The 25,922-nt window shown below is 39.4% G+C and overlaps 2 protein-coding genes across 2 annotated transcripts; both read left to right on the top strand.

Annotated features, from left to right (window-relative positions):
- Positions 1 to 5,247: 5,247 nt before the first annotated feature.
- ved (ventrally expressed dharma/bozozok antagonist) lies at positions 5,248 to 7,430 on the top strand. The gene is made up of 3 exons (XM_038733565.1): positions 5,248 to 5,552; positions 6,086 to 6,345; positions 7,061 to 7,430. Exons 1-3 carry the CDS (start codon positions 5,333 to 5,335, stop codon positions 7,409 to 7,411), a joined length of 831 nt encoding a protein of 276 aa, XP_038589493.1. The 5' UTR covers positions 5,248 to 5,332; the 3' UTR covers positions 7,412 to 7,430.
- A 4,725-nt stretch (positions 7,431 to 12,155) lies between these two features.
- purbb (purine-rich element binding protein Bb) lies at positions 12,156 to 14,572 on the top strand. Its single transcript, XM_038733563.1, has one exon. It carries the CDS (start codon positions 12,198 to 12,200, stop codon positions 13,110 to 13,112), a length of 915 nt encoding a protein of 304 aa, XP_038589491.1. The 5' UTR covers positions 12,156 to 12,197; the 3' UTR covers positions 13,113 to 14,572.
- The last annotated feature ends 11,350 nt before the right edge of the window (positions 14,573 to 25,922 follow it).

Below are 25,922 nucleotides of genomic sequence, written 5' to 3'. Positions count from 1 at the left end.
TTAATACTTTATATACAGTTATTTAGTTTTACTACTTTATATAGCCTACAGTTATCCAGTTTGAACTGCTTTATATACAGTTAGCTTTTTTGAACTATTTCAGGCCAGTGATTCCAAACCTAGGGGTCGGGCCCCTCCAAAGAGTCACCAGATAAATCTGAGGGGTCGTGAGATGATTAATGGGAGAGGAAAGAAGAAGAAACAAAGTTCTTTTCAGTTTTTTGGACCCTCTTGTGCCTTGAACAGTTATCAAAATGAAACGCTATGAAGTTCATAGCGGAAATGTCTCTTTTTGAGGAACTGCTAACAACTCATAGAGTGACAGATCTGTAACAGATGTTTTCTTACATTTCAAGGGTTTAATGGCACTGACTGGAGAATTAGCTAAGTTTATCGATGCACCAGCCTATTATACCTCACATAACGGTGGTGGATGGAAATACTCAATAAGTAGTGTTTCCTTTTGCCGATTTTCTGCAAATTTGGTTAAGAAAAGTTTGGAAACCATCTTTAATTTATTATAAAATCATACTCTGAAATGTCACTAATAACCACCTCTGTCAGATAAATTTAGTGGAGTTGAAGTAGCAAGATTACATTAAGTGCCTCAAACACAACTTACAGAAGAAAAACAACAGGCAGACGATTGGAACAGTTAAAATTTCAAAGCAGTCCTGATCATTTGTTGTCTCTGCGTCTCCTCTGTCGCTGCCCTTCCGTCTGTCTGTGTCTGTGTGTTGTATAATGGGGTGGTTGGGTATCAGCGTCGGCCTGCTCCACCTTGTCATGTCCCATCTTGGTCTGCGACCGTGAGGATCGAGCTCTTTGATGTGGCAGACAGACAGACGACACACTGCACTGCAACATCCAGAGACAACAAACGTCAACAATCTGTCCGTAGCTCTAAAATTTTATTAACCGACCACATATCTGCTTCCAAAAATAGGCAACATTTTGCTGATGATATAAAACTTAAGTAGGGTTTTGAACGCAGGACTTATGGAGTTTTTTTGTTTGTGTTTTTACAACGTTTTATTTGTACTTTTACTTACTTAAAAGATGTGAGTACTTATTCTAATCATTGCTTAATATCGTCCACTGATTTTTGCCTCTTTTTTTCATTTTAATATCTAAGTTGCCAAACTTGTTCCACCTCGAGCCCCCACAACATTAAAATGTTGCTCTATTTGATGCGGCAGTAATATTTTGTTATAATAATGTTAAGTCATATGTTTAATACTTTTAAGTACATTTTGCTTATAGTACTCCTGTACTTTTTAGGTAAGGAGTTTTACTTGTAAAACAGTAAAACAGGAGTTTTGGTATGCATACTTCTTCCACCACCAGAAAAAGTACACTGTCAGATAAATGTAGTGGAGTATTGTATTGGTACTTTCCACCATTGCAAATAAATATATTTTAACAGGGCTACCTTTAAGTAGCCCCTGTTAAATAAAAATTTCACGTTTTGCCTCTGAGTACCTAAACATTGTACTTGATTAAACCTACCCAGAATTTTTAGCAGGCCTACTTTAAGTAATTTTCCAACAGAAACGGACTCTTACAAGGAATATGTTTTGGTGACTTACAATAAAAATAAAATAAATAAACATTAAAATGACATGGTATAAATATTTTGAAGCAAATAGTAATACAGAATACAGAGTAGGCTAGCTATGTTCCAACAAATCAGAATCAGTAATGTGGGAATAGCCTGAAATGGATGTGTGCATCTAGACTACTGACAGTGTTTACACAACCTAAAGGAGATCTGAACAGGTTTTATGGCCTCCTGTGTCATGTTGGGTGTGTTGGTATCAAAGCACAGAGCCTCTTTGAAGTGGCTCCGTGTCCCTAATGAGCTGTTAGCGCCGCAGCTCTCCTCTGCGCTGCCGTGCAGACAGCGCGTCTGCCGGCGCGGAGATAGCGCGCACAGCCCCGCACCATTCACCGACCCAAGCACTCATTATCTTATGAAAGGCACCGTTTCTGATTGACTCGATTAATCCTTTAAAACCCTACAATGCGTTTGGTCCATGCACCATTTGCACACAGAACAGCGTCTCAGGTCCGTGCAGCTCTGCGGAGGAGGAGGAGCAGGAGGAGGAGGGGCTGATGAGCCACTTGTGGGATCATGTTTTCAGGTCGTTATCAGTCACTTTAACTTGATCCCCAAATCCCCATTTTAGAACAATAGTTTAGGATGATGAAAGGCGCCATAGTAAATGATCAGTTTCTATTAGGATATGTGCGAGAGTTACTGCCAGAAAGTAAGCAGCCTACCTGAAGTACAGTATTTTACTAGATGTTCAAGTCCATTTACTTTTGTCTTTGTTTTACCTTTTAAACCCTCTTTACTCCTCCTACAGTGTGTTATTATTTTCACCACAAACTCAGCTGTAAGTCTCATTCACAGTTTGTGAATTATAGGCCTAAATATAAAGCTGCCAGGTACCCAAAATATAAGGAATAAAAATGTAACACTGTCTGTTCACATCTGTAAAGTGATTTTATACCAAGTTGTTATGGATTCAGGCTTCAACAAAAACAATAAATATATAGGCCTATAAATATACCCAAGTATAGCAAATGATTTTGATTTAGTTCATTATCATAGGCTACATAATACACATGTAATCAGGAGCCATTTTCCAGCTTTTAGTACTTTTATTTGCATACTTTTGCTTATTTGCAATGTTTTCAATGCAGGACTAGTTTTTCTTTTGCATTGGTGTTTTGTTACTTCTAGTTAAGTAAAGGATCTGAATACTTCATCCACCAATCTTTTGATATTTTGTGGGATTTATCATTATAAATTGGTATTTCATTCCAGTGAGCCTTTGGTCCCAGTAGGCCTTTAGAAGTACATTTACTCAAGTACTTGTGCTTTAATTGAACGCTAGTTTTTACTTCTTATTTCAGAGAGAGATATTATACTTTTTGCTGCACTACATTTATCTGTAGTTACGTTGCAGATACACATGTAAAATATACAGGCTGCAGTACATTTGGCTGATAATCCCTCTGCACAATCCAACTCTGAAGCTGGATTTTAAATGCAGTTATTTTACTGGTAATATAACAAATCTTCAACCTCTGTTTGTTTTGATGAGCAGAGTCTAGTGATAGTTAAATACTTCAAATGTGAGTTCATTACTGGGTTTTTAGTGTCCTTAGTACTTTATGATAAGTCTCTACCTTCAACAGTCGTACATCTCTTGTGATTATTGATCTAAAAATCATTGTAGGGTAATTTAACTTAAATCCTGATCAGCTGAAAGAAAGACAACAAAACTGAAAAGCCCATCATTGTTAAATCCCTTGTTACCATCACGTCTTATCAATACCTTTCAGACAGTTTGCCTTTAATCTAGGTATCATCCGGGGATTAGCTATTACCATGATTATGAGCCACTCACTGCTAATGTTGGTTATAACCTAAAGGCGACTAATGAAAGCTAAAACGTCATTTATAAAGTAACTGTTGCCTAAATTACTGACTATGATGAGCAGTTTAAAGTTTAATTAATGACCGTTTGGAAAAGAAAGATACTCATCATTATTTACTTATTGCTCTGCAGAAAATTGTGAACGATTCTCATTATGATTTCCCAAAGTCTAATTGATATCCTTTAATTAATCGATTGGTCTTTAAAATATCTGGAAAATGATGAAAAACGGCTGTTAAGATTTCCCAGATATTGTTGTTCTGTCTGACCGACAGTCCAAAGCACAAATATATTCATTTAAAATCATGGAAAACAAGGAAAAGCTGCAGGTTTTTGCATTTTAGAAGCTGGAACCACAAAATCAATTCAGCCATTGTTGCTTCATGAAAATTGTTGCTGATTAATTTCCTGTCAACTGATTTACAGTTTCAACTCTAAATGCTCTAAACTTTCGAATCTAAAAGACTTTCTTTGCTGCTTCCTTTGATTACTTCATTATCGCACCACTGAAACTGCACAATAAATGCATTTCTATTTTTCTATTATTTTATTTGTCAGTTTATTCTAATATGTTTTTATTGTGCTTTTGATTGTTTTACATGTTGTTGAGCATTTCTTTACTTTGTAAACTATTAAACACTTTTAGCATTTGCTCGTATTTTAGCATTTGAACCCATCCTACATCCTTAATTCTGAAATTGAGACTAAAATAAAGGCAAATTCGACTGTCAAATTTGTTGTTTTATCCGACCAACAGTTCAAAACTAAAACAACATTCAATTTACATTAAGAAAAGCAGCAATTCCTCACATTTTGGAATATTTTTTAGCATTTCTGCTTTTAAAAAATATGTAAATACTTAGTTTTCTGTCAATCAACAAATCCAATAATCTAAATATTGTTTCAGGTAGACTCATGTAAGTTTAGTAACAACGTCAAATGATTAGAAATATAAAGATTCTCAAGTCAATATTCAATATGTGTTATGCACACTGGGCCTTTTCTGAATTTCACCTTTTAAACACTCTTTGCTCTTCAGGCATCGTCTTATTCTTTACAGTACAAACTCAGCTGTAAGTGTGACTTCTCATTTTGTGAATATAACTAAATATAAAGCTCCCACTAATCCAGAATATGAGGAAAACTGTTCAAGCAACCTACTAAGAAGGTATAAATCTTTAGTTATAATCACTCAAAATATTATTATAGAACTGTTTAAGGCTGGAAAAAAAATGTTTTTGTACTATGTGTCACTGTGTGTTTTATTTCTATCTTTACAACAAAGGGTTCTGTTTGTTGCTGCTTTATCTTTGAATGGTGATCAACTTGAGCGTCTTTAGGAGAATCAGCTGTAAATAAAAACAATGCAGAGGAGTTGGTGGTCGTGTCGTGTGATCCCTGCGGCCAGACAGTAAGAGGACACAGTTTAGGGGTCTCTCAGTATGTTTGCAGCAGAGGACTTGCAGACAGTTTGGGGTTGAGGTGTGTCTATTATCTGTTTTTGGAGGCAGGAAGGGGGGGGGGTCCTTCCCAGACTCACTGGAGCCACGTTGTAACAGCCTCATCGAGACTGAATGAGACGTCTTAATTACTCCAGTTGTGAAAACTAAAGGAGGGGAAGGTGGGAGGGAAGGGAGGATGTGTGCTTTGATCTTGGGGCTGGGGGAGTTTGAAATGAGGAGGGATGCCCCTTATAAATACAGACTAGCTGTGATGAGGGAGGCAGTTAAAAGTCTCCCAGCAGCAGGACAGACCAGCAACCTCCTGAGAAACCTTTCTTGCGCTCTGGATCTAACTTTTCATTCTGGTTTTAACCATTTTAAACAAAAGGATACACTCTTTGTGCCGCTCTTTTCAGGACAAAACTTCGCCACTCAGCAGCCATGAGAGGACATTTTTCTATTGAATGGATGGCCCAGAGCAGCCAGCAGCCAGCAGGGACAGAGAGCGTCTCTGCCTGCGGGACACATTCAGAGAGTCTGCCGGGTTTTTACTGCAGGCAGAAGTCTGAACATTTACCCGAGCAGCAAGAAAACAGGAGCCCGGGCCTAGATGCTTTCAGTCTGAGCACTCTCCAGCACCAAACCTCTCACAGTAATCAAGGTAGGTCAGGTCCACTGATGGAAAGTAAAGTGCATTTACTCAAGTACTAGTGCTTTGTTATAATTGAACTACCCAACAATAAATACAAGAGAAGAGCTGAGGCTATTGGCATTTTGTCAAGCAAATGTTTTACTTATTTGAATAACCTTAATTTAGCTTTTAGTGACTTTGAGGTTTGGTCTACGTGGCATTTCCTGCTCTTTTCAGAATCAATCAAAAATAATCAGCAGATTAATCCATAACGAAAATAATCCTTAGCTGCAGTAAAATCTGGCTTTTACATTAATGCATGAGGAATAATCATCTAAAGATAGAATATTTAACAGTCACAGTACTTTTAATACTTGATTAAACATTTTCATTGCAGGACTTTTACTTGTGATGGAGTATTTATACCAGTGTGGTATTAGTACTTTTACTTAAGTAAAGGATCTAAATACATATATCAGTGGTTTTTAGTTTACCATCTTCATGTTAAACATCTTGTGAAAGATCAATTTAAAAACCATCTCTTTCTTTGTTCCTCTCTCCAGTGGCTGATGTAGGTTTCAGCAGCGGGACGGAGGAGGAGACCTCCGGGTACGAGAGCGAAGGGGGCCACTGCCTCTCCCCCTCGGCCCCCACTGAGTGCACCTCCACCTCACCGGCGTCCCCTCCGTCAGGGAGGAGACCCCGGACGGCCTTCACAGCGGAGCAGATCAGCAGCATGGAGAGGGCCTTCAAGAGGAACGCTTATCTGGGAACGCAAGACAAGGCCGAGCTCTGCAAGAAGCTCAACCTGTCTGACAAACAGGTAACAATCCTTAATCTGTCGTCAGTATCTGAGACATCTGAGTGATGCTGAGCTCACGTCCTCTGGGTTTGGTTTTATTTTGGGAATTTGAACTTTCTGCAAATAAAAACAGAAACACAATGGCTTATTGTAGTATTTTTAGAATCCATTTAAATTAAAGTTCCCAGCAGGTAAACACAATTTACAGGAAATACATAAACAATAAAATACATATAACCTGATACATAAAATATGGCATATCTTGTAATTTTCTTGTAGTTTTCTTTTTTATTATTGAGACTTAAATATAATGTTAAAATAGGTTAATATATATCTATATATAAATATATATATACATTTATTTATTGGTTTATGTTAATTTTAATTATTTCATTTTAATTTTGATTTTAATTGTAATTAATCAGTATTATTTTATTTTATTATTTGTTGATTCATATATATGAATGCATTCATTTATTTGATTTTTATTTAATCACTGTTTTTTTATATACGTATAAATGATTTATTTAATTTATTTTTCATTGTGTTTTGAGTTATTTATTATTTTGGGGGGAACTTGTACTCAGTTTTTATTTAATTTTTTAAATCTTTATATTTGTTTGTTTAGTTCTTGTCTTAAAACTATATTTTATTGTTTCCCAGTAATTTAATTTGACCTGTTAATTCTGCAGCACAAACTTAGTCTCATGAGACTTTTATTCCCTTTTTCTCTCAGATCAGAAACTGGTTCCAGAACAGGCGGATGAAGCTGAAGAGGTCGGTGCAGGACGCCCTGGCTCACGCCTGCCAGGCAAACGTTGCCTCTCAGTTGATGCATTATCCCGAGCTGCAGGCCTACAGACCGGGGCCCTACCCGAGGTATCACTCAGCAGTAGCGGCACCGGAGGGCCCGGCTGCTTCCTCCTACGTCCACCCACACAGCCTGCAGTACAGCTCTCCCCTGCCCAGCCACCCCACACTGCCCCTGGACTCTTTCTACCAGTACAACAGCCTCCCAGGAGTCATGCTGCCCTCTGCCACGACTCAACTCATGGGATCCTACCCGGCTTATCATCAGTATTACTGATAGCGTCCTTCAATCACCACCTGACGGGCCTGTGCATCTACTCTGATCTTTACTGTGATGTTTGTGACACAAAATGAGATTGTATTGATTATATTTTTTCATAAAAATGTCGTCTTGTTATCCTAATAGGATCAATGCTAATAGAAACAGATGGTTTATAAAGGAACACGGCACGATTACTGCTGTGAAGCTCGAGTGCTAACTTTTATTCAAACAGGGGGGGTGTGCAATATTGTGATTTGCTTGTGTAGCTCTGCTTGTAACTGTTGTATAGTTTTGGATATATTTAAATTTGAATCTATCAAGTTGTTTTATTTGATTTGTGTTATTGTGTAATTGTGAAATCATATCACTAAAATAAAAATCACTATTAAAACGTTACAGGTCCTCTGATGCTTTCATCATGTCATCTATCAAGTGAAGCTGTTTATACATGATTCTGTTTTTACTACTATACTTAAGTACATTTTTAAGGTGCTTTTACTTTAGTATTACCGTTTACCTACTTTCTACTTCTACTCCACTACATGTCAAAGGGAAATATTGTACTTTTTTTTTTTAAAACACTGTAAAACGGTGGTAGTTTTATTGGGTTTAGGCAACAGAACCAATTGGTTAGGTTAAAGAAAAAATGGTGGTTTGGGTTAAAATAAGCACATTAAAAGTCATCCACAAAAAGTTATTTAACTTAAAACAAATAAACTTTGATTTTCTTTCACACAGGACTCAAACCTCAGTCTTCTGAGTGAAAGTCCTGAGTTTAATTCATTCATCCATCCACCACACATCCTCCTTACATGGAGTTTGTCGCTCTTTGCTGCATAATTGTCCGATACGGTGTTTTTTTCTGGTGAGGATGGGCTGGAGGAAGCTGAAAGGAGAAAGGAAAGAGAAAAGAGAATTATTAATACTGCTTTATTGAATTTCTTCTTCTAAACAAAATAATTATTTTAATATAATTATAGAACTATATTCACACACATACAGTATTTTTAATTGTATTTGCATTTTGCTGTGCCAGATAGAGAGAGTATCAATCTGAATAAGTTGCAGTATCAATGCATTTTAAATAAAAAAAAAAGCAGCAGGTCCGAATTGTTTAGATTAATATTTAAATTAAAAGAGCTTTATTCTCCCTAAAAAGGCCAAAGTCTCCCAGTGGTTCTGTATTTGTGTTTTTGTGCAATCCTTGTTCCAGATGGTCCTGTCTCCTCTTTATAGGAGACCAAAAGTTAGATACTGTATGTCTTGATTCATTGTGTGCCCCCCAGAGTCACTGGATTCAGTTTTCAGCTTGTGGTTTTCATGTTGCACAATTACTAAGAAATCCCATTTAGAACAGCGTGTTCTTCAATGCAGCAACCACTCAGGACAGTGAGGTCATATTCCTGGTAATGTTTCTGGGAATTTAGTGGGTTCAGTGACATAAAGAGGAGTTTGTATGCAGACTGATGCTAATATTTTTGAATCTTGATCTATTTAATGTTTTTAGGCAAAAAATAAAAAAATAAAACATTGAGATAAATGAGAATTTGAAACAGGTTTTAGACAAAAACATATGGAGATAACATTTACAGAAAATATTGATGAAAAGTTAGATTAATAAATAAAATGTCACATTTTAGGAGTTTTTTAAATACTCTGTAGTCCACATTTTCTTCTGCTGGGTGAATCTGGACTGGTGGCTTCAGTGTTTCTACAGTAAAATCCCCGTGTACAAGCACTTTTTTCAGGTTATCCCAAACCACAGTACCTGCTTCAAGAGAATCCAGCTTTGCAACACCAAGTTATCCAGCTCTAAGGTGCATTGATGCACCTTAAACTAGGCTTACTGATAAGCACGGTTTAGGGTTACACCACACACTGCAGATCTGGTTTCATCTTTAAACTCACAGGTGCTGCTGGTACACCCAGCTGGGAGGAAGCACAACAGGAAACTCAACCTGAAACCTTACCTGAAAGGCAAATTAAGCTATGCTGCCATCTGTGGACGCAAAAAGATAATGCAACAACAATATGATGGTTACACACACGTAGCTGCAGGTGGGAAAAACAGCAGCTACAGCCACTGCCTGAAGTATTCAAATGTAAAAAATTCACAAGATAAGGTCAGATAATTCTTTTTATGAATACTGGATCATTTTAGAGAGACATAATGTTTTTATTATGCATTTCATAATATTGGATTATTATCATGCTAATGTAAGCAGCATTTTAATGCTGTAGTTGGTCAAGGTCGGGCTTTAAATACTTAACATATTGTTGTCATTGTCATTTCATCGATAACAGTGCATTATATGTATTTTATAAACTGATTGTATGTTTTGTTTGTAAAATCTTAATCTACAAAGTATCTATAGCTGCCAGGTAAATGTAGTGCAGTATAAAAGTACAATATTTCACTCTGATATGTAATGAAACAGAAGAATAAAGTAGGGGAAAATGAAAAAAGTAAAGTATAAGTACCTACAATTTGTACTTAAATAGAATTCTTGAGTAAAGTGTAATTTGGTAAATTAATTATTATGATTCCTGTTAGGTAACTGTTTTGATAATAATTTGATAAGCAGTTTATTACTAATTTATGTGTTTTCATGTAGGTCAGCGGTTTTCAAACATTTTTGAGGCCATCGATTTTGGTAAGTGCTGAACTCTGGTGAACTGCAGTGAAATCAAAGTGGGTTCATACAAAAACATCTTTTTTTGCACATGCGCAATTACCTGCGGTGTGTTATGTGTATATATATATATATATATATAATCTACAGAGGCTTACTGTAGTGTACATTGTTTTATTTTATTTATTTTAAATGCTTCCATATTTTACTGTAGCCTTTCTTTTTAAATTATAGCTCTGCATGTTTCTATATCTTGATGTGAGACATTTTGAAAGAAGGAATAAAACATTTATTTTTCTTACAAATAAAAAATGTAATTCTTAAGCAATAAAACGCTGCATTGTTCAGCTCACACAGATGCCTGACTTGGTCTGGTGTGACCAGTAACTTATCATAGCTAATGTCAGCAAACTTTATGGAAAGATATTTCTGACATTACTCTGAACTTTTCTCCATCGTCGCACTTTATTTCAGTATCTACCATTGTGGCCACAGTGGCTGTGGTTCAGCAAGACATCACACGGGCTCACTTTACCTAACTGAATAACTGTATAGTACAGCTAATATACATAAATATTTGCCCTAGCATTAAGAAAAAGCCCTCCCATGTCCTAGGTCTATTGATCTACCACCAAACTGCTCACATGCTGACAACATGCAGCAATAACCAATTGTGGGAAGTAACTAACTACATTTATTTAAGTACTGTGCTACTCTGGTATTTCCATTTTATGCTACTTTATGCTGCGTCTCTATTCCATTTCAGAGGACTTTTTACTTACTATTTATCTGACAGGTACAGTTACTGGTTACTTTTCAAAATAACATACAATATACAGTACATACAATAAAAAGCACTTAAATAAACTATCATGCATTATTATATTTTAAGAGTATGTGTAGTTATATTTAGCTCCATCTCAACCTGTGAGATGTACTTACACATCCGTGCATGGGCATTGATTATCCAATAATATAACATATAATATATGATATAACACTCACATGAGCCACTTTTCTGCTTAGTGTGTACGTTTACTTTTGATATTTTATTTTGTACTTGTGTTCTTCTAATGTAAAAGACGGACCTTTTACTTGTAGTGGAGTATTTTACACTGTAGTATTGCTGAATGATAGTATTATTAAAATATGGTCAACGTACTATACTAGAAGTATGACACAACATTTTTGCACAATCAAAAACATGACCCTGAAATAGCCCCAGATTCATTTCCGCCACAACTGTGTGGAGAAAATCAGGTTATGTTGACACATTTAACCAGCTGAAGCCAAAAACATTTAAAAAATAATATTTTTAAACAAATTATGTCATAAAAACAAGGAGATTTCACAACCAGGGGCAACAAAGACAACTGACAGCTTACTGGTTACTGATTTTACATACAAAAAATGTGGACCTTAAATAGCCTAAACCTTGATGCATTATTATAGATTTAACAGTGTATTTAGTTAGCTCCATCTGAACCAGTGAGATGTACTAACACATTCATTCATGGGTATTGATTATCCAATAATATAACACAGAATGATATAACACTCACAGGAGCGACTTTTCTGCATAGTGTGTACATTTGCTTCTTATATTGGCGAGACCTTTACTTGTAGTGGAGTATTTTACACTGTAGTATTGCTATTAAATATTGTTTCATAGCTGGCAATAACAGGCATGATAGTATTATTAAAATATGTGCAACGTACTACACTAGAAGTACGTCACAACATTTTTCCACATATAAAAACACGACCTTGAAATATCCCCAGATTCGGAACTGTATGGTAAAAAAAACAAAAAAAAAACAGGTTGTCGACACATTTCACCAGCTGAAGCCAAAAACATTTTAAAAACTTAATTTAAAACAAATTATGTCATAAAAACAAGGAGATTTCACAACCAGGGGCAACCCAGAAGTACGCAAACGGAACCTCGATCTGAACCAATGGCTGAAGAGAGATTCCACGTGTGGGCGTGAAAGACAAAATCGGCGAACCAATGGGAAAGCGGTTACCGTGTGAACGTGTGGGAGTGGCGGGCGGTTGGGCCAATCAGAACGCTATCCGAAGTTCCCCCCGCGGTGAGCGTGGAGGGGGCGCGCGCTGGCTGAGTGCACGCAGAAAGCAGCTACGCAGGAGAGAGGGGCAGAAGGCGAATGGTGGAGCTGAAGATGGCGGATGGAGACAGCGGGAGTGAGCGCGGTGGCAGCAGCGGGGGAGGCGGCGGAGGAGGCGGCTTCCAGCACTTCCAGAGGGACCAGGAGACCCAGGAGCTGGCGTCCAAGCGCCTCGACATCCAGAACAAGCGGTTTTACCTGGACGTGAAGCAGAACAGCAAGGGCAGGTTCATCAAGATCGCCGAGGTAGGGGCCGGGGGCTCCAAGAGCCGCTTGACCCTCTCCCTGTCGGTGGCGGCGGAGTTCCGCGACTACCTCGGGGACTTCATCGAGCACTACGCCCAGCTGGGGCCTAGCAGCCCGGAGCAGATAGCCCAGGCCAGCTCGGGGGAGGACGGCGGGCCCAGGCGAGCGCTTAAGAGCGAGTTTCTAGTCCGGGAAAACCGCAAGTACTACCTGGACTTGAAGGAGAACCAGCGGGGGAGATTCCTCCGGATCCGGCAAACCGTAAACCGTGGACCCGGCTTTGGAGTTGGGGGCCCCGTGGGCGGCATGCTGGCCGGCCAGACCATAGCCCTTCCGGCCCAGGGGCTGATAGAGTTCAGAGACGCCCTCGCTAAGCTCATAGATGATTACGGGGGCGACGACGAGGAGCTGGCCGGGAGCATGGCCGCCGGGGGCTACAGCGAGCTCCCCGAGGGCACCTCCATCATGGTGGACTCCAAACGGTTCTTTTTCGACGTCGGGTCCAACAAATACGGAGTGTTCCTGCGCGTGAGCGAAGTGAAGCCCAGCTACAGGAACTCTATCACCATCCCGTTCAAAGCCTGGGGCAAGTTCGGAGGAGCTTTCAGCAGATACGCGGAGGAGATGAAGGAGATCCAGGAGCGGCAGAGGGATAAGATGTACGAGAGGAGAGACGAGTCCGAGGGAGAGGAGGTGGATGACGACTGAGAGGAACAGCTGTTGTAGTCTGATCTGCAGTGTAGGGGGTATAAAAAAGATAAGTGCATGAAGAATCGTGCTGTAATAGCCTACTAAAGTATCGTGGCGTTAAAAAAAAAAAAAAAGTAAATGTGCAGGGAGTTATTGGTGTATTATTCTAAAGTATGTAGAGTTGGAGTGGTTGTGTGAAAAATGAAAGTTTGGGGTGGGGTTGTAAATGAGATCAAATCTCATTGGCTGGAGCAAAAAAAAAAAAAGGAAGAAGAAGAGTGAGTTATGCTTTATTGTATAAAAAAAGAAATAAGAAAAGAAAAGAGAGAGAAACTACTAAAACCAGCAAATTGGTTTTTTTTTATCTAGAAATGAAGCCAACGAATGCTTTCCTATTTGCAACATACTTTATATTTAAGGGAGTGAGGAGTCAACCTGTTTAAGATGTTTTCCTTGCCCAGTTTCAGGAGAGAACCAGCATCCAGTGTGTTCCTGTCCCAGTCCAGGTCTCTCCTTCAGTGGGCAGTTTGTGGGGATTTGTTTTTTGGCAAGTAGGATGAGCCTGAGAGGAAAGTGTATAAAGCTGCTGGGTGTTTTGCATTAGACATGTCTCTATATATATATATATATATACATATATACATATATACAGAGCTGTCAAACAACAAGGGAGCTGTGCTGTTAATCGAAAAAGATTACCCAAAATGTTAGGGGAAGTTACCGAGAGGATTATCTTTAAGCCCAAACAACAAGGGACCTCGCGGACTAAACTAAAGCTTTGACTCCAGTAGTCAGTTACAGTGTGGATCAGCTGGGTTTTATGTTATACATACAATCTAGGCAATGTTTTTAAAAGCATAATTCACAGTGTTTGTTTCCTCACACCAGAGCATCCCTGGTGTTTGAGAAACACCCCCCACACCAGGGGCAACATACAGATGGGGACTTTTTAATGATGCTCATTTTGCTCCCACGCGCCACTGCAAGGGTCCAAATATCTGGCGGTCGGGGCGGGTAGGAGCGCTGCATCAGATACAGCTTCTCTGAGTTTTCCCATCAGCCCCCCTCTCTGTTGTCGTGGTCAGAGCTGGACTGACGGGCCGTCTTAACCAGCTACATGGTCATTTTCTGACGTAACTTAACAACATCTTCTGAAGATCCCTGGACAGAAACACATTGATGGATGTTGTTTGTTTTGTTTTTTTGTTATTCAAAGAGAACTATATTGAAATGAGATTCTACTTATAGGAAGAAAAAAAATTATTACAGAGCAAACCAGCAAAAGATATTTTGAAATACATATAAAAATAAAAATGTATTATGTAAAGGAATTTCAAGACAAAAACATTTAATGGAAAAAAAAAAAAAGGTTAATTTCTTGAAACAAAGTTGTGACTCAAACCTCCAGATTATTTTTCATTTTGTTTTTCCTAGAGTGAAACTATAACACTTCCTTAATTAAACAACTTTAAATGCAATACCCGATGTTGTGACTGTATATTTTTAAATCTCTGTATTCCTAAGATAATCTATTTGTTTACAGGAAGGAGCTAATGAAATCGGATTATTTTCATTATGGATAACTGATGATTATTTTCTTGATTGATTGATTAATCCTTTGGTCTATAAAATGTCTAAAAAATAGAGCAAAATGTCTTTAAATTTCTTGTTTTCTTTCCTTCCAGCAGTTAAAAATCCCCAAAATATTCACTTTACAATCATATAAAACAGAGGAAATCAGCAAATCTTCACATTTGAGAAGCTGGAAACAGAATTTCAGCTGTTTTTACTTGATAAATTACTGAACTTACTTTGTTGTTGTTTGCTTGCTGATCTGTTATAATTCCTTGCACAGTATTAGCCTAAAGTTTCGTGATTTGCCGAGATATAAAAATCCTTACTGGGAACTCCAGCAATGTCAAATCCAGACCAGGATTATTCATTGAGCTTTTTAAGAGGTCAGTGGGAGTATTTATTTATTTAGATGTCACGAAAGGTTTCAACCACATATCTAAAGTTTCTGTGAAGATTCTCAGTCATCCAGGTCATAGTTATCCAAGGTGGGTTTAAATTTAGTCCACTTCCCCGTGATTTTAACCCACCTTGGACGCTTATCTAAGGCTACAACTAAAACATTATCAATTACTGGTCGACCGATTTTCCAATGGCTGATGTCGATATTTTAGAGAGCAGGATATATAATGCCGATATCAAAACAAAGAACAGTCATTTATGATCCATTATACCTCCAGAGTAGAATCTAGTATTCATGTTATCTCAGCCAGTAACGTGTTGTTTTAGATAAACAGAAACGTACATTGGGTTCTGCTGTAGATTTCAGAGCATGACTAGTCTTTAAAGGAGAGCAGGGTACAGTTTGTGAGAAGTGGCGTCATTCAGCTGCTTTATTCTCTACAGTATAACTATATATATATTTAACCAGCATTTCCCCAAGGATGGAGTTGTAACAGCGGAGGTGAAGTGGAGGTGTGCTCTGTATCTGAATACAAAACTCCAATACAACATGTCTCTGAAATTCTTCGTGCAGCAATGCTGTTAAGGTTACGAGATTGCAGATTGCTTAACATTTCAGTGTTTTCCCTGTTTGTGTCAGCCTTAGTAGGTGCACGTATTTGGTGACTGTAGTGGTGGTGAGGTTTGGGGTCCGCCCCCCTAAGAAAAATATTACATTTTCTACCCTAAACATATGCACAACATAGCATCATTATTACCATATGTGTAAACGAATAGTTGGAAAAGCTAGATCAGCTAATAAATGACACCGTAAGGACTAAACTTGCTAAAGAAGTCCATTGAGGAGAAACTACAACCATTAGATCTGGGGAAAGTAATTAAGTTTTGATGCTCTCCACAGTTATTTTACATTCACGGCACAGCACCCAGACAGTTTTGGACCTCACCTCCTCAACCTTATAATGGCAGGAAAAAAACGTGTTAATGTGACCTCTGGATAAATGAATATAAAAAAAAATAGGCAACATGTAGTGTTGTAGTCAAGAGTCTATCGAGACTGAGATAAGACCAAGACGTTTAGGGGCTGAAAGCAAGACAAGTACCCCTCATTATGACACACAATAAAATGTGAAACGAGATCACAGCTACTTCTCAAAGTGATCTGAAAGATCCACTTTCCCATTAAAGCACCCACATAGAAACAATAAGAGCTGAAATCAACTTAAGCATCGCAGGGAGGGGTGACAGTCGTTAACGGTAACGACACACTTTCAATAAGGGTTATTGGTTTTATTTGAAGCAATAAGCTTTACATCCAATCAAAGTTAGGATGTTAACAAATAAATCAGACAATGCAAAAGCAATTTATTGATATTCCCAAAGTTATGGTCTTGAAGTAAAATCCTGAGTCCTCAATGTCCAAGACCGAGACCGAGTACAAATGGTTACTCCTCATTAGTTTTAAAAGGACCAGGTTGCCTCAGCTCCTCCGTGGTCCCCATTGTCCTTTCTAACCAACCAGAAAACTGAAATATAATTTTAACTGTCTGTACAGCACAGAGTTGTGCACCAGTGCTCTAATGACAGTAATGACGTGCAGCAACTAGTGATTTCCTATTAGCTAATGTTAAGTGACATAGCAGCCATAAACCGTACTGCAGGGGAAGGGAGATATTAGCTCTAACCGCCTTCACTTTTCCAGTTTGGGAAACAAACAGATTATTTCTTGTCTTGAGAAGCTGAAGCATTTATCACCTCTGCTAATGGATGAATACAGCCGTGTAAATTAGTGTTAGATTTGATAAGCTGGGATTTAAGATGAAATATCGGCCTTGTGAGTGCAGGACTGATAATCTCAAAACACCAGATATCGGTCTATCACTATTACCGATCAATCATTTGATCTTTAACGTGTCTGAAAACTGTGAAAATGGCCATTACAGGTTCTTAAAGCTCAGGCCGACCTCTTCAGATGTCTTGTTTTGTCCGGCCAGCTTTTTAAAACCGAAATATATTCAGTTCAGAATCACAGAAGATAAAGAAAAAAAGCAAGTATGAAACCAGAAAATAGCGGTCAGTAACGATAAATCATAAATCAGTTATCAAAATTGTCGCTACAGTCTTCTTTTGAGATCAGATTGTGTGACACGTTCTACTTTCTGATTCTTTTTTAGCAGCCTTGATGAGTTATTCATGATGTAATCTGCAAGTTTTACAATCTGAATGTGTTTATTGTCAAACGACTTCACATGTTAAACTCAAGTAAGAAGAAATTACACCTGGAAGTACAGAAATAATTAATATAGTATAGTGTACTGTGGACGGGTTTCTGTGCAACGTCATCACAGAGATATGTGCACAACCAGGGGGCAGAAAGCAGCACTCTGTCTTGGCGGCACGTCAGTTTAATACGACATATCTAGCAGCAGTGTTGAGGAAATTACTCAGAAATTGTAATGGGTTAGTTTTTACTTATTACTAATTTAAAACGTAACAATATTACGTTACTTATTACTGGGTATTGAAATTAAATAGTCACGTTACTCGTTTCGTTACAATTACTTTCAACCACCGCACCCCATCCTTAAAAGTGACTGTTCAGCAGCGCGTTTTAGAAATGAATCCACTTTACTGGAACAATAATTAACCTGAGGAGTCAACAACCAGCCGAACTGAAAACATTGCAGATGCTGTATCGTATAGGTTATATGGATATAGGCTATTAAAAAGTAATAAAAAACAAAGCAGGTCCCTCCTGACAACTTTAACCTGATCGCGTATTCATGACAGAGGATGATTTACATAACGTTATTTAACGCCACTGTCTAACATAAAAAAAATAAATCAAGCAAGTGTCTCGACTTTTGAACTAACGTAGCTGTTTTGCACATGTATTTATAAGTGAAGTATTTAGTGCTTTTACTAAACAGAATGTTGCTTAATCCTATGTCTCATGGCGAGTGGATGCTTCACTGGCAGCAGCTGCTGGAGTTTCTTTCAAAGTTTCACGTTGCTTCAGCAGATGCTTTAATACAAAATTGTTCGCGGTTGAAAGCTTTTTGCTGGTTGCATAAAGTTTACAACGGAGGACTATGATCTTTGCATCTCCTATTGTTAAACAGCTAGGCCTAATGGCAGGACTTAAAGCTGTGGAAAGAACACCTTTCTCCATCGTTCCCCATTCTTCCTTTAGCTTTTTTGGCTAGCAGCTGACTTGAACAACATTGAGGCCGCGCATATATTAATATGCGAAATGAAACACCAACAAACAGATCCAACTCTGAAATGGCAGTTTATTATTGAGTCAACAAAAATTTACAAACAATACGTAATCTACGTTGATTACAGTGGTTGACTACAGTCTTCTAACCGGCTACGAAAGCGCTGCGCGTGCATCCAGTAGTGTTTGTATACAAGAAACCCATCGAATAAAGAATGATTACCAACAAAATGTACTTAAAGTATCAAAAGTAAATAAGTATCAGCTTATTGTCACATACAATAATTCACAGTACAATGCACGTGAACTTTGTCCTCTGCATTTAACCCGTCCCAATTAGGAGCAGTTGGTAGCCATTGTGCAGCGCCTGTGGAGCAGTTCAGGGTTCAGGGCCTTGCTTAAAGGACTGAGCTACTGCAAGCAAAAGTACTCATCCTGCTGAATGGCCTCTCAGCGTTATATCATTATATTACTGGATCATTACTGACTTCAACTGTTGGATCAATGCGTCATATTTTAGTTTTTGCACAAAAGAATCTTAATTTGAAAAGTTAATTTTAAAACCGAAAGAAATAGCTGATTTATCGGTTAATTGAGGGACAGAGAAGTAATCAATTATTTTACTGGATTAAATCGACTTTAATTTTCAGTTACGTTTTCAACTTATCAAATGTGAGAATGTGCTGCTTCGTTTCTTCACGTTTGATAGTGAGTATAAAAGACATCACTTCAACAACATCACTCTGGGAAGTTGTGCTGGACCTATCTCGTTATTATTTGGTTTTGTGGTCTTTGTAATTATGTATTTTGGTAGTCTTATATTTCAACAATTTTACAACAAACTGTGACTTATTAATTTTTTTTTAAATTGACAAACGTGTGTAATTCAGGGCACAATTCAAACAGGATCTAAAAATTTGTTGTCTCTTACCGATTACTACCGTACATATTCTTTCCCACAGGGGTTCACTGGAAGGGGAGGCATTTGGCTGCAGTACGTACTAAAAATAAAAATAAAACATATGGGATTTGGTATGCAGGACAAGTGTCATTGTCACTGAACACTGACAAGTACGTTTGTCAGAATATTGATTTAGGGTTACCGTATAGGCAATGTGTTAACAATTCTGTTTACGACTCTCTTTAGCCTTACTGATATAACAATATGATTCTTTATAATTGTAATTATATATATTTGTATATCTTAATATAAATCTGTGAAGTAACTTACATTTACATCTATTCATTTGGCAGACACTTTCATCCAAAGCAATTTACATTTGAAGAACAACATACAAGCATCAATAAAGCATCAATACAGTAAGAGATCTACAAGTGACAATTGACACCAGTAAGAGTTATTAGTGAGTACTGCATGAATGGGTCAAATACTTAGGGCAAGACGAGTTAACAATCAAGTTTGCAATCAATACAAGAGCATTGTAAGGAGATAGAAAAAGAGCAGAGGAAGTGCATGTTAGAGGTATTATCAGAGAAAGTGTTCTCTGAAGAGTTTTCAGGAGCTTCTTGAAGTTAGAGAGGGACGCCGCTGCTCTGACGGCGTGTGGCAGCTCGTTCCACCATCGTGGTGTCACCGATGAGAACAGGGACAGAGATTGCTTTGTGTCAAGAGATGGCAGAGCCAGGCGGCGTTCGTTGGAGGAGCGCAGTGGCCGAGAAAGAACGTAAGCTTGTATTATGGAGTTTAGGTAGATGGTGCAGACCCAGTAGTCACTCCGTATACAGCATTAATGATTGGTAGCCATGGGGAGCCAGTGGAGCTCGCGGAGTAATGGAGTGACATGAGTCCTTGAGTCCGCTGCGTTCTGAATCAGTTGTAGGAGTTTTCACCGCACTAACTGAAAGACCTGCTAGGTCCCGCTTGTAAATTAAGTTATCAAATAAAAATAGTTGAGTAAAAAGTAAAATATTTACTCTGTAATTTAGTGGAGTAGAAGTATAATTAGCTGAAAATTGCACAGTACTTGAGTAATGTACACTGAACAAAATTATAAACGCAACAGTTCACTTCCATCATGAGCTGAACTGAAAGATCTAAGACTTTTTTTATGTACACAAAAGGCCTATTTCTGTATTTCTCTATTGTTCACAAATCTGTCAAAATCTGTGTTAGTGAGCACTTCTCCTTTGCCTTAGGCTGGCCACAATAAAAGGCCTCAGGCTGGCCACAATAAAAGGCCACTCCAAAATGAGCACAATCCCACAGATTTCGCAAGTTTTGAAGGAGCGTGCAGTTGGCATGCTGACTGCAGGAATGTCCACCAGAGCTGTTGCCCGTGAATTGAATGTTCATTTCTCTACCATAAGCCGTCATCAAAGGCGTTTCAGAGAATTTGGCAGTACATCCAACTGGCCTCACAACCGCAGACCACGTGTAACCACACCAGCCCAGGACCTCCACATTCAGCATCTTCACCTCCAAGATGGTCTGAGACCAGCCACCCGGACAGCTGCTGCAACAATCGGTTTGCATAACTAAAGAACTTCTGCACAAACCGTCAGGAACCATCTCAGGGAAGCTCATCTGCATGCTCGTCGTTCTCATCGGGGTCTCGACCTGACAATTTCACACAGCCATTGAAGAGGAGTGGACCAATGTTCCACAACCTGATCAGCTCTATGCGAAGGAGATGTGTTGCACTGCGTGAGGGAAATGGTGGTCACACCAGATACTGACCCCCCCAGACACCCACAATACAGTGAAACTGCCCATTTTCAAGTGGCCTTTTATTGTGGCCAGACTAAGGCACACCTGTGCAATAAGCATGCTGTCTGATCAGCATCTTGATATGCCACACCTGTGAGGTGAATGGATTATCTCGGCAAAGGAGAAGTGCTCACTAACACAGATTTTGAAAGATTTCTGAACAATATTTGAGAGAAATAAGCCTTTTGTGTACATAGAGAAAGTCTTAGATCTTTGAGTTCAGCTCATGATGAATGGGGGCAAAAACAAAAGTGTTGCGTTATAATTTATTTCGGTTTAGTTGGTCGAGGCAGTCGGCCGCCCGCTCTATATTATATTTATTTAACCTGGTAAGACCCCTTGACATCAGTGATCTCTTTTACAAGGGCGACCTGGCAAAGGTTAAAGGGAGTTTTTCCTTGCCACTGTGGCCAAGTGCTTGCTCAGGATGGGATTTGGGTCTCTGTAAATACTATTACAAAGAGTACGGTGTGGAACTGATCTATGAGATAACTTCAGTTATGATTTGGCGCTATAGAAACTGAAAAGCTTCTGTCCACCACTAGTCATATATAACAGTAAAACTATTAAACCTCTTTGGGTTTTGGACAGATGCTCATGTAAAACAAGAGAATCTGTACTCTAGATAATAATCCACAAATTTATTAGTAGCTGCAGCCCTACTAGGAAGCTAATATCAAGTAGTTGTTTCAGTAGAGGAGCATCTGCTTTACAGTTGCTCTCTCTCCCTACTCGCACACAGTTTGGCAGCAGCTGTCTCTAAAGTTAATAAAGACTGTCTGCAGGAAACAGCTCCACACAACAGCAGCTTGTTCTCAAATCCACAGTGAATGAAAACGATGTGCTGTTTAGTTGTGGTCACCCCGCAGTACATAACCACCTCGTCCATCAGTGTACTCGTGACACAGATGTATTGTGTTGAAATATACAGCTGAACTTGTTTCCTGACTCTGTTGTGAGGGACGAAGAAGCAGAGACTTCTGGGTAATTCGATTCCCCTCCTCCCCTCGTGCTGATCTGTTCTGTTGCTGCTTCTTCTTCTCTGCCCGGACCTTTTCTCCACTCAGTAGGTCTGTAAATCTGGCAGCTGTTAGGCACCCATGCGTACGCTGTGAGGGTGTGCTGACAGGGCATGCTGTCTATTTTAATGTGGGAGGCCTCCACAGACTTGACATTCCTGGTCAAGGAGTCAGCTGTGGCAGTAGGACCTCACTGCCTGGGGACACAGTCGTACAACAGTGTGATTGTGCTGAGATCTGCTCACATGTGGCACACTACACAAGGTTTTCCTGCAGGAACACACTCCGCTATGTGCAGACAGGTACTACACATAGAGATGTTCTGTTCATGGCTGTGAGCCTCGTGTCTGTTCGTTCAGTCTCTTACCGGTGGTGAGAGGTCAGCCTGTCAGTTTGTTGCTCGTTATTTAGTCCCTAATTGCTTTTATTGTCTCCTACAAGCGTCAACATGTGAACACTGTCAGTGGAAAGCACATCTGATTAGGTACAATTTTGAGGTACTTCACTTTAGCATTTCCATTTGATGCCACTTTGAATTTCTACTCCAATGCAATTCAAGACAGAAATGTTGTACTTTTTACTCTACTACATTTATTCAACAGCTATAGTTACTCTTTAGTTTTGGAACTACAGTTCCCATAATTTGGGGGCTCTGAGAGATGTTAACAGAAAGCATAAATTTAGTTAGTTTGCTGTGGGACTGCATTTTTAATATGGCCTGTATTTATTAACATATTTGGCAAATTGGCACATTTAAATGTTTGCCGAATTAACTATTAGCAGTTCCTGTCAGCAGAGTACCCATGAAGTCCTCAGGCAGTTCAAGTCTAAATCTAAAAATATGTGTGTTTTGTATATGTATATCATGTCTAGTGTGTTCAGAGTTATGACTGGTGGAGGAAATATTCAGATCCTTTACTCAAGTAAAAGTACCAATACCACACTCTAAAAATACTCTGAATTGAACTACTTACTTAAGTAAAAGTATGCAAGTATAATCAGGTAAATCTACTAATTATGTATTAAAAGTACACACTGCTGTAGTTGTTGAGCTGGAGCAAATTTTTTAACTATTTTGTACCGGACTGCAACTAATAGTTATTTTCATCATGGATTCATCTGCTGATTATTTTCTCCATTAATTGATTGTTTGTTTTGTTAAGATTCTGCCGTCACAGTTACCCAGAACCACGGGCGTTCACTCTTTAGTTTACTTATCAGATATTTTTCTCCATCAGCCAATCATGTAGTCGCTGTCAAACTTAAAATCTGTTCTCTCGTCTCTGCTGCTGTCAGCTGTCTTTTCAGTCCAGTTCTCCGCCACCATATTCCCTTCCTGCTGATCAGATCCAGGCCCAGGTCAAGCTCAGCAGGTCAAGATCTTCAGCATTTTCTTCATCCCTTCATCACCACTACCAGTGTCTAGACTCCATCGGGGGGGTGTACGACTTCACCACCCTCTTTAATGACATATCATTAGGACGGGGTCTAATCGCCAAAGACTAATCACATTTCTCATATTCTTAGTCAAGATGTCAACAAATTGTTGTCATTCCCTCAAATGAAGTCTCTCCTGATTGAAAGAGTGCCATGGAAAGCTGTAGTTTTTCCTCCTGGATTTAACCAGCCTCTGTCTGAGTTAAAGAGAGATTAGATCAGATTGGGTGTCAGGAAGTTCAGCTTTAAAAGTAGAACAATCATGTCATGTTATTGGAAATTGTAGAGGCACTCGAGTAGCGCTTCCACTAATGAGGCCCTCTGTGTATATTTAAGCAGATGCACTGCATGTGATGTCACATTTTACAAGACAAGTTCACTCCGCCGGCTCCGAGGTGAGAGGCCGGGTCCTCGCGGTCCTTAATGAGAGCTGGCAACACTCTCCTGCCGTAGCTAAAGAGATCATATCCTCCACTCCGGCTGCTGCAACTAAAATCACATGAAAAGAGATCACATGTAAAAAGACTTAAAGACTGTTACTGTGCAGTGACTCACGGTGAAGTCCACAAGCATTTAGATGGAGTTGTTTTACGCTTTTGTTTGAGGTCCACAATATTTTTATACAAGTTTTATGTAGTTTAAAGTCTAAAACATAAATATAATTAGCCTTTTTCAGGTCTTTATTTGGGTATTTCCATGGTTTCCAATGAGAAAATTCTATCAAACATCTTCCTGCTTTCCTGCTTTCTTACAGTGCAGACGCTTTGCTGCTTGCTCTTGCCTTTGCTTGCATACTTTTGCTTAAACTCTCTTTTTTTCTGCTAGAAATTATGAGCAGCGGCTCTTTGATACTTTTAAATCACTGGGACTGTCAGATAATGTAGGCTCTTGCCATACTTTAAACACTTTTATTATATCTTAGTGCTACGCGACTGCAGCCTACCAGTAGCACTAGCCTGTACTGCAGTGACTGTAGTTATAGCTAATGCTAATTAGCAACAAGATGCCCCCCTTCTCCACGGACGACTTCTACAAACTTCTACAGAAAATTGCAGTGCAGGAAACTAAGAACCACAGGTTAGAAGTGAATGTGGAAGTGAATGGACTATGTGGGAATGACACCACTTTACCGTGGACCCAAAACAGTGGACAAGAGCGTGCTAACACACGGCTAATTAGCACCAACAAGACTACCAAGAAGCAGGAGGCCTGTGTACTGGGTAATAAATCTGAAAGTGGGAGTCCTCCCTGGAGCTCTTGGTGGAAAGCCTAAGAATAAATCATTACCTTTGGAAATGGGAGGACGAGTAACAGGCAGAACCCTGAGGTTTGTGACACGACTGGCTGGCCTGCATTATCATCCAGGCAGAGCGCCTCTTCAACCCCTGTTCTTGGTAGGACACAGCCGTGGACAGCTGCGAAAGGGAGAGTTAGCAACAAATCTCCCCAACAACCGAGTGTGCAACAGCAGAACAGATTTTCACCACTATCGCAGGACCCTGGATCTGCGTCTGAAACATCATACTGCACATCGGGGCCAGTGATGTTGTGAAGCAACAGTCTGAAGTGTTGAAAGAGGACTTTAATAATCTGTTGAACACAGTCAGCTCGTTGAATGCTGAGGTGTTTATCAGTGGCCCTATACCGCCAATCCAAAGAGGAACAGAGAGATTCAGCAGATTGATGGCATTGAACACGTGGCTCTCAACGGCATGTACCGTCCATTCAGTGCATTTCATCGAAAACTTTTACTTTCTGTGGGACCGCAGACATCTTTGTAAGGCAGATGGACTTCGCCTTAACAAGTCAGGAGTAAAATTGTTCAGCTCTGACCTGTTTTACTTTCTGCGTCACTCATCTGTTCCCTCTGCCAAGGACAAGAGACAAGAGGAATCTAAACAAGAAGAAGACACAACACGCCAGAAACCTTGAAGGAGAGCCACCTCAGCCCCCGCCGGAAGAGAGCTCTGATCAAAACCTCAAAGCCTCAACCTCCCCCACTGAAAACCAACAGTGAGGATTCACCATCTTTACCCCAAAATCGCCTTCTAGGTCACCCTTATCTCCAGACACACTTTCTCCCCTCTCCCCCCTGTTGGACTTCACTGATCACATGGAAGTCCTGGTTAGAGCTGGGACATAATTCACTCCCATTTTTTATACCATAAACCCCCCTCACCGTCCACCTCCAGGTTTGACACGTGTCACAAATACAGCGCCCAACCTGTCTTCCCGCTCCGCAATGGCGTCCAGGCTACAAGGAAAATAGCACTCATGACTCTTCCCAGGACGAGCCGGGGCCCAGTGTGCTGGTAGTCTTCTCCATCCCTGTCTTGATAAGTAACAGAAAAAGCACGGTGAATGTGTTAAGAAACAGGAAGCACTCAACATATCCGGCAGATTTAGCATTAGTTCCTCGTCAGCCGCAGCCTGTTGAAAAAAGTGGGCCA

Source organism: Micropterus salmoides, unplaced genomic scaffold (assembly GCF_014851395.1).
Source record: "Micropterus salmoides isolate LMB-PRFRI ecotype aquatic unplaced genomic scaffold, ASM1485139v1 Ms_hic_scaffold_20, whole genome shotgun sequence".
Lineage (NCBI taxonomy): Eukaryota > Metazoa > Chordata > Actinopteri > Centrarchiformes > Centrarchidae > Micropterus > Micropterus salmoides.
This window is presented reverse-complemented; position numbering and strand designations above follow the sequence as displayed.

What these genes read in the sequence shown, in the direction of transcription:
- ved (XM_038733565.1), top strand. Translation starts at nt 5,333, where the DNA reads ATGAGAGGACATTTTTCTATTGAATGGATGGCCCAGAGCAGCCAGCAG. An exon ending in AACCTCTCACAGTAATCAAG is followed by an intron (nt 5,553 to 6,085) that starts GTAGGTCAGGTC and finishes TCCTCTCTCCAG; the next exon opens with TGGCTGATGTAGGTTTCAGC. An exon ending in TCAACCTGTCTGACAAACAG is followed by an intron (nt 6,346 to 7,060) that starts GTAACAATCCTT and finishes TTTTTCTCTCAG; the next exon opens with ATCAGAAACTGGTTCCAGAA.
- purbb (XM_038733563.1), top strand. Translation starts at nt 12,198, where the DNA reads ATGGTGGAGCTGAAGATGGCGGATGGAGACAGCGGGAGTGAGCGCGGT.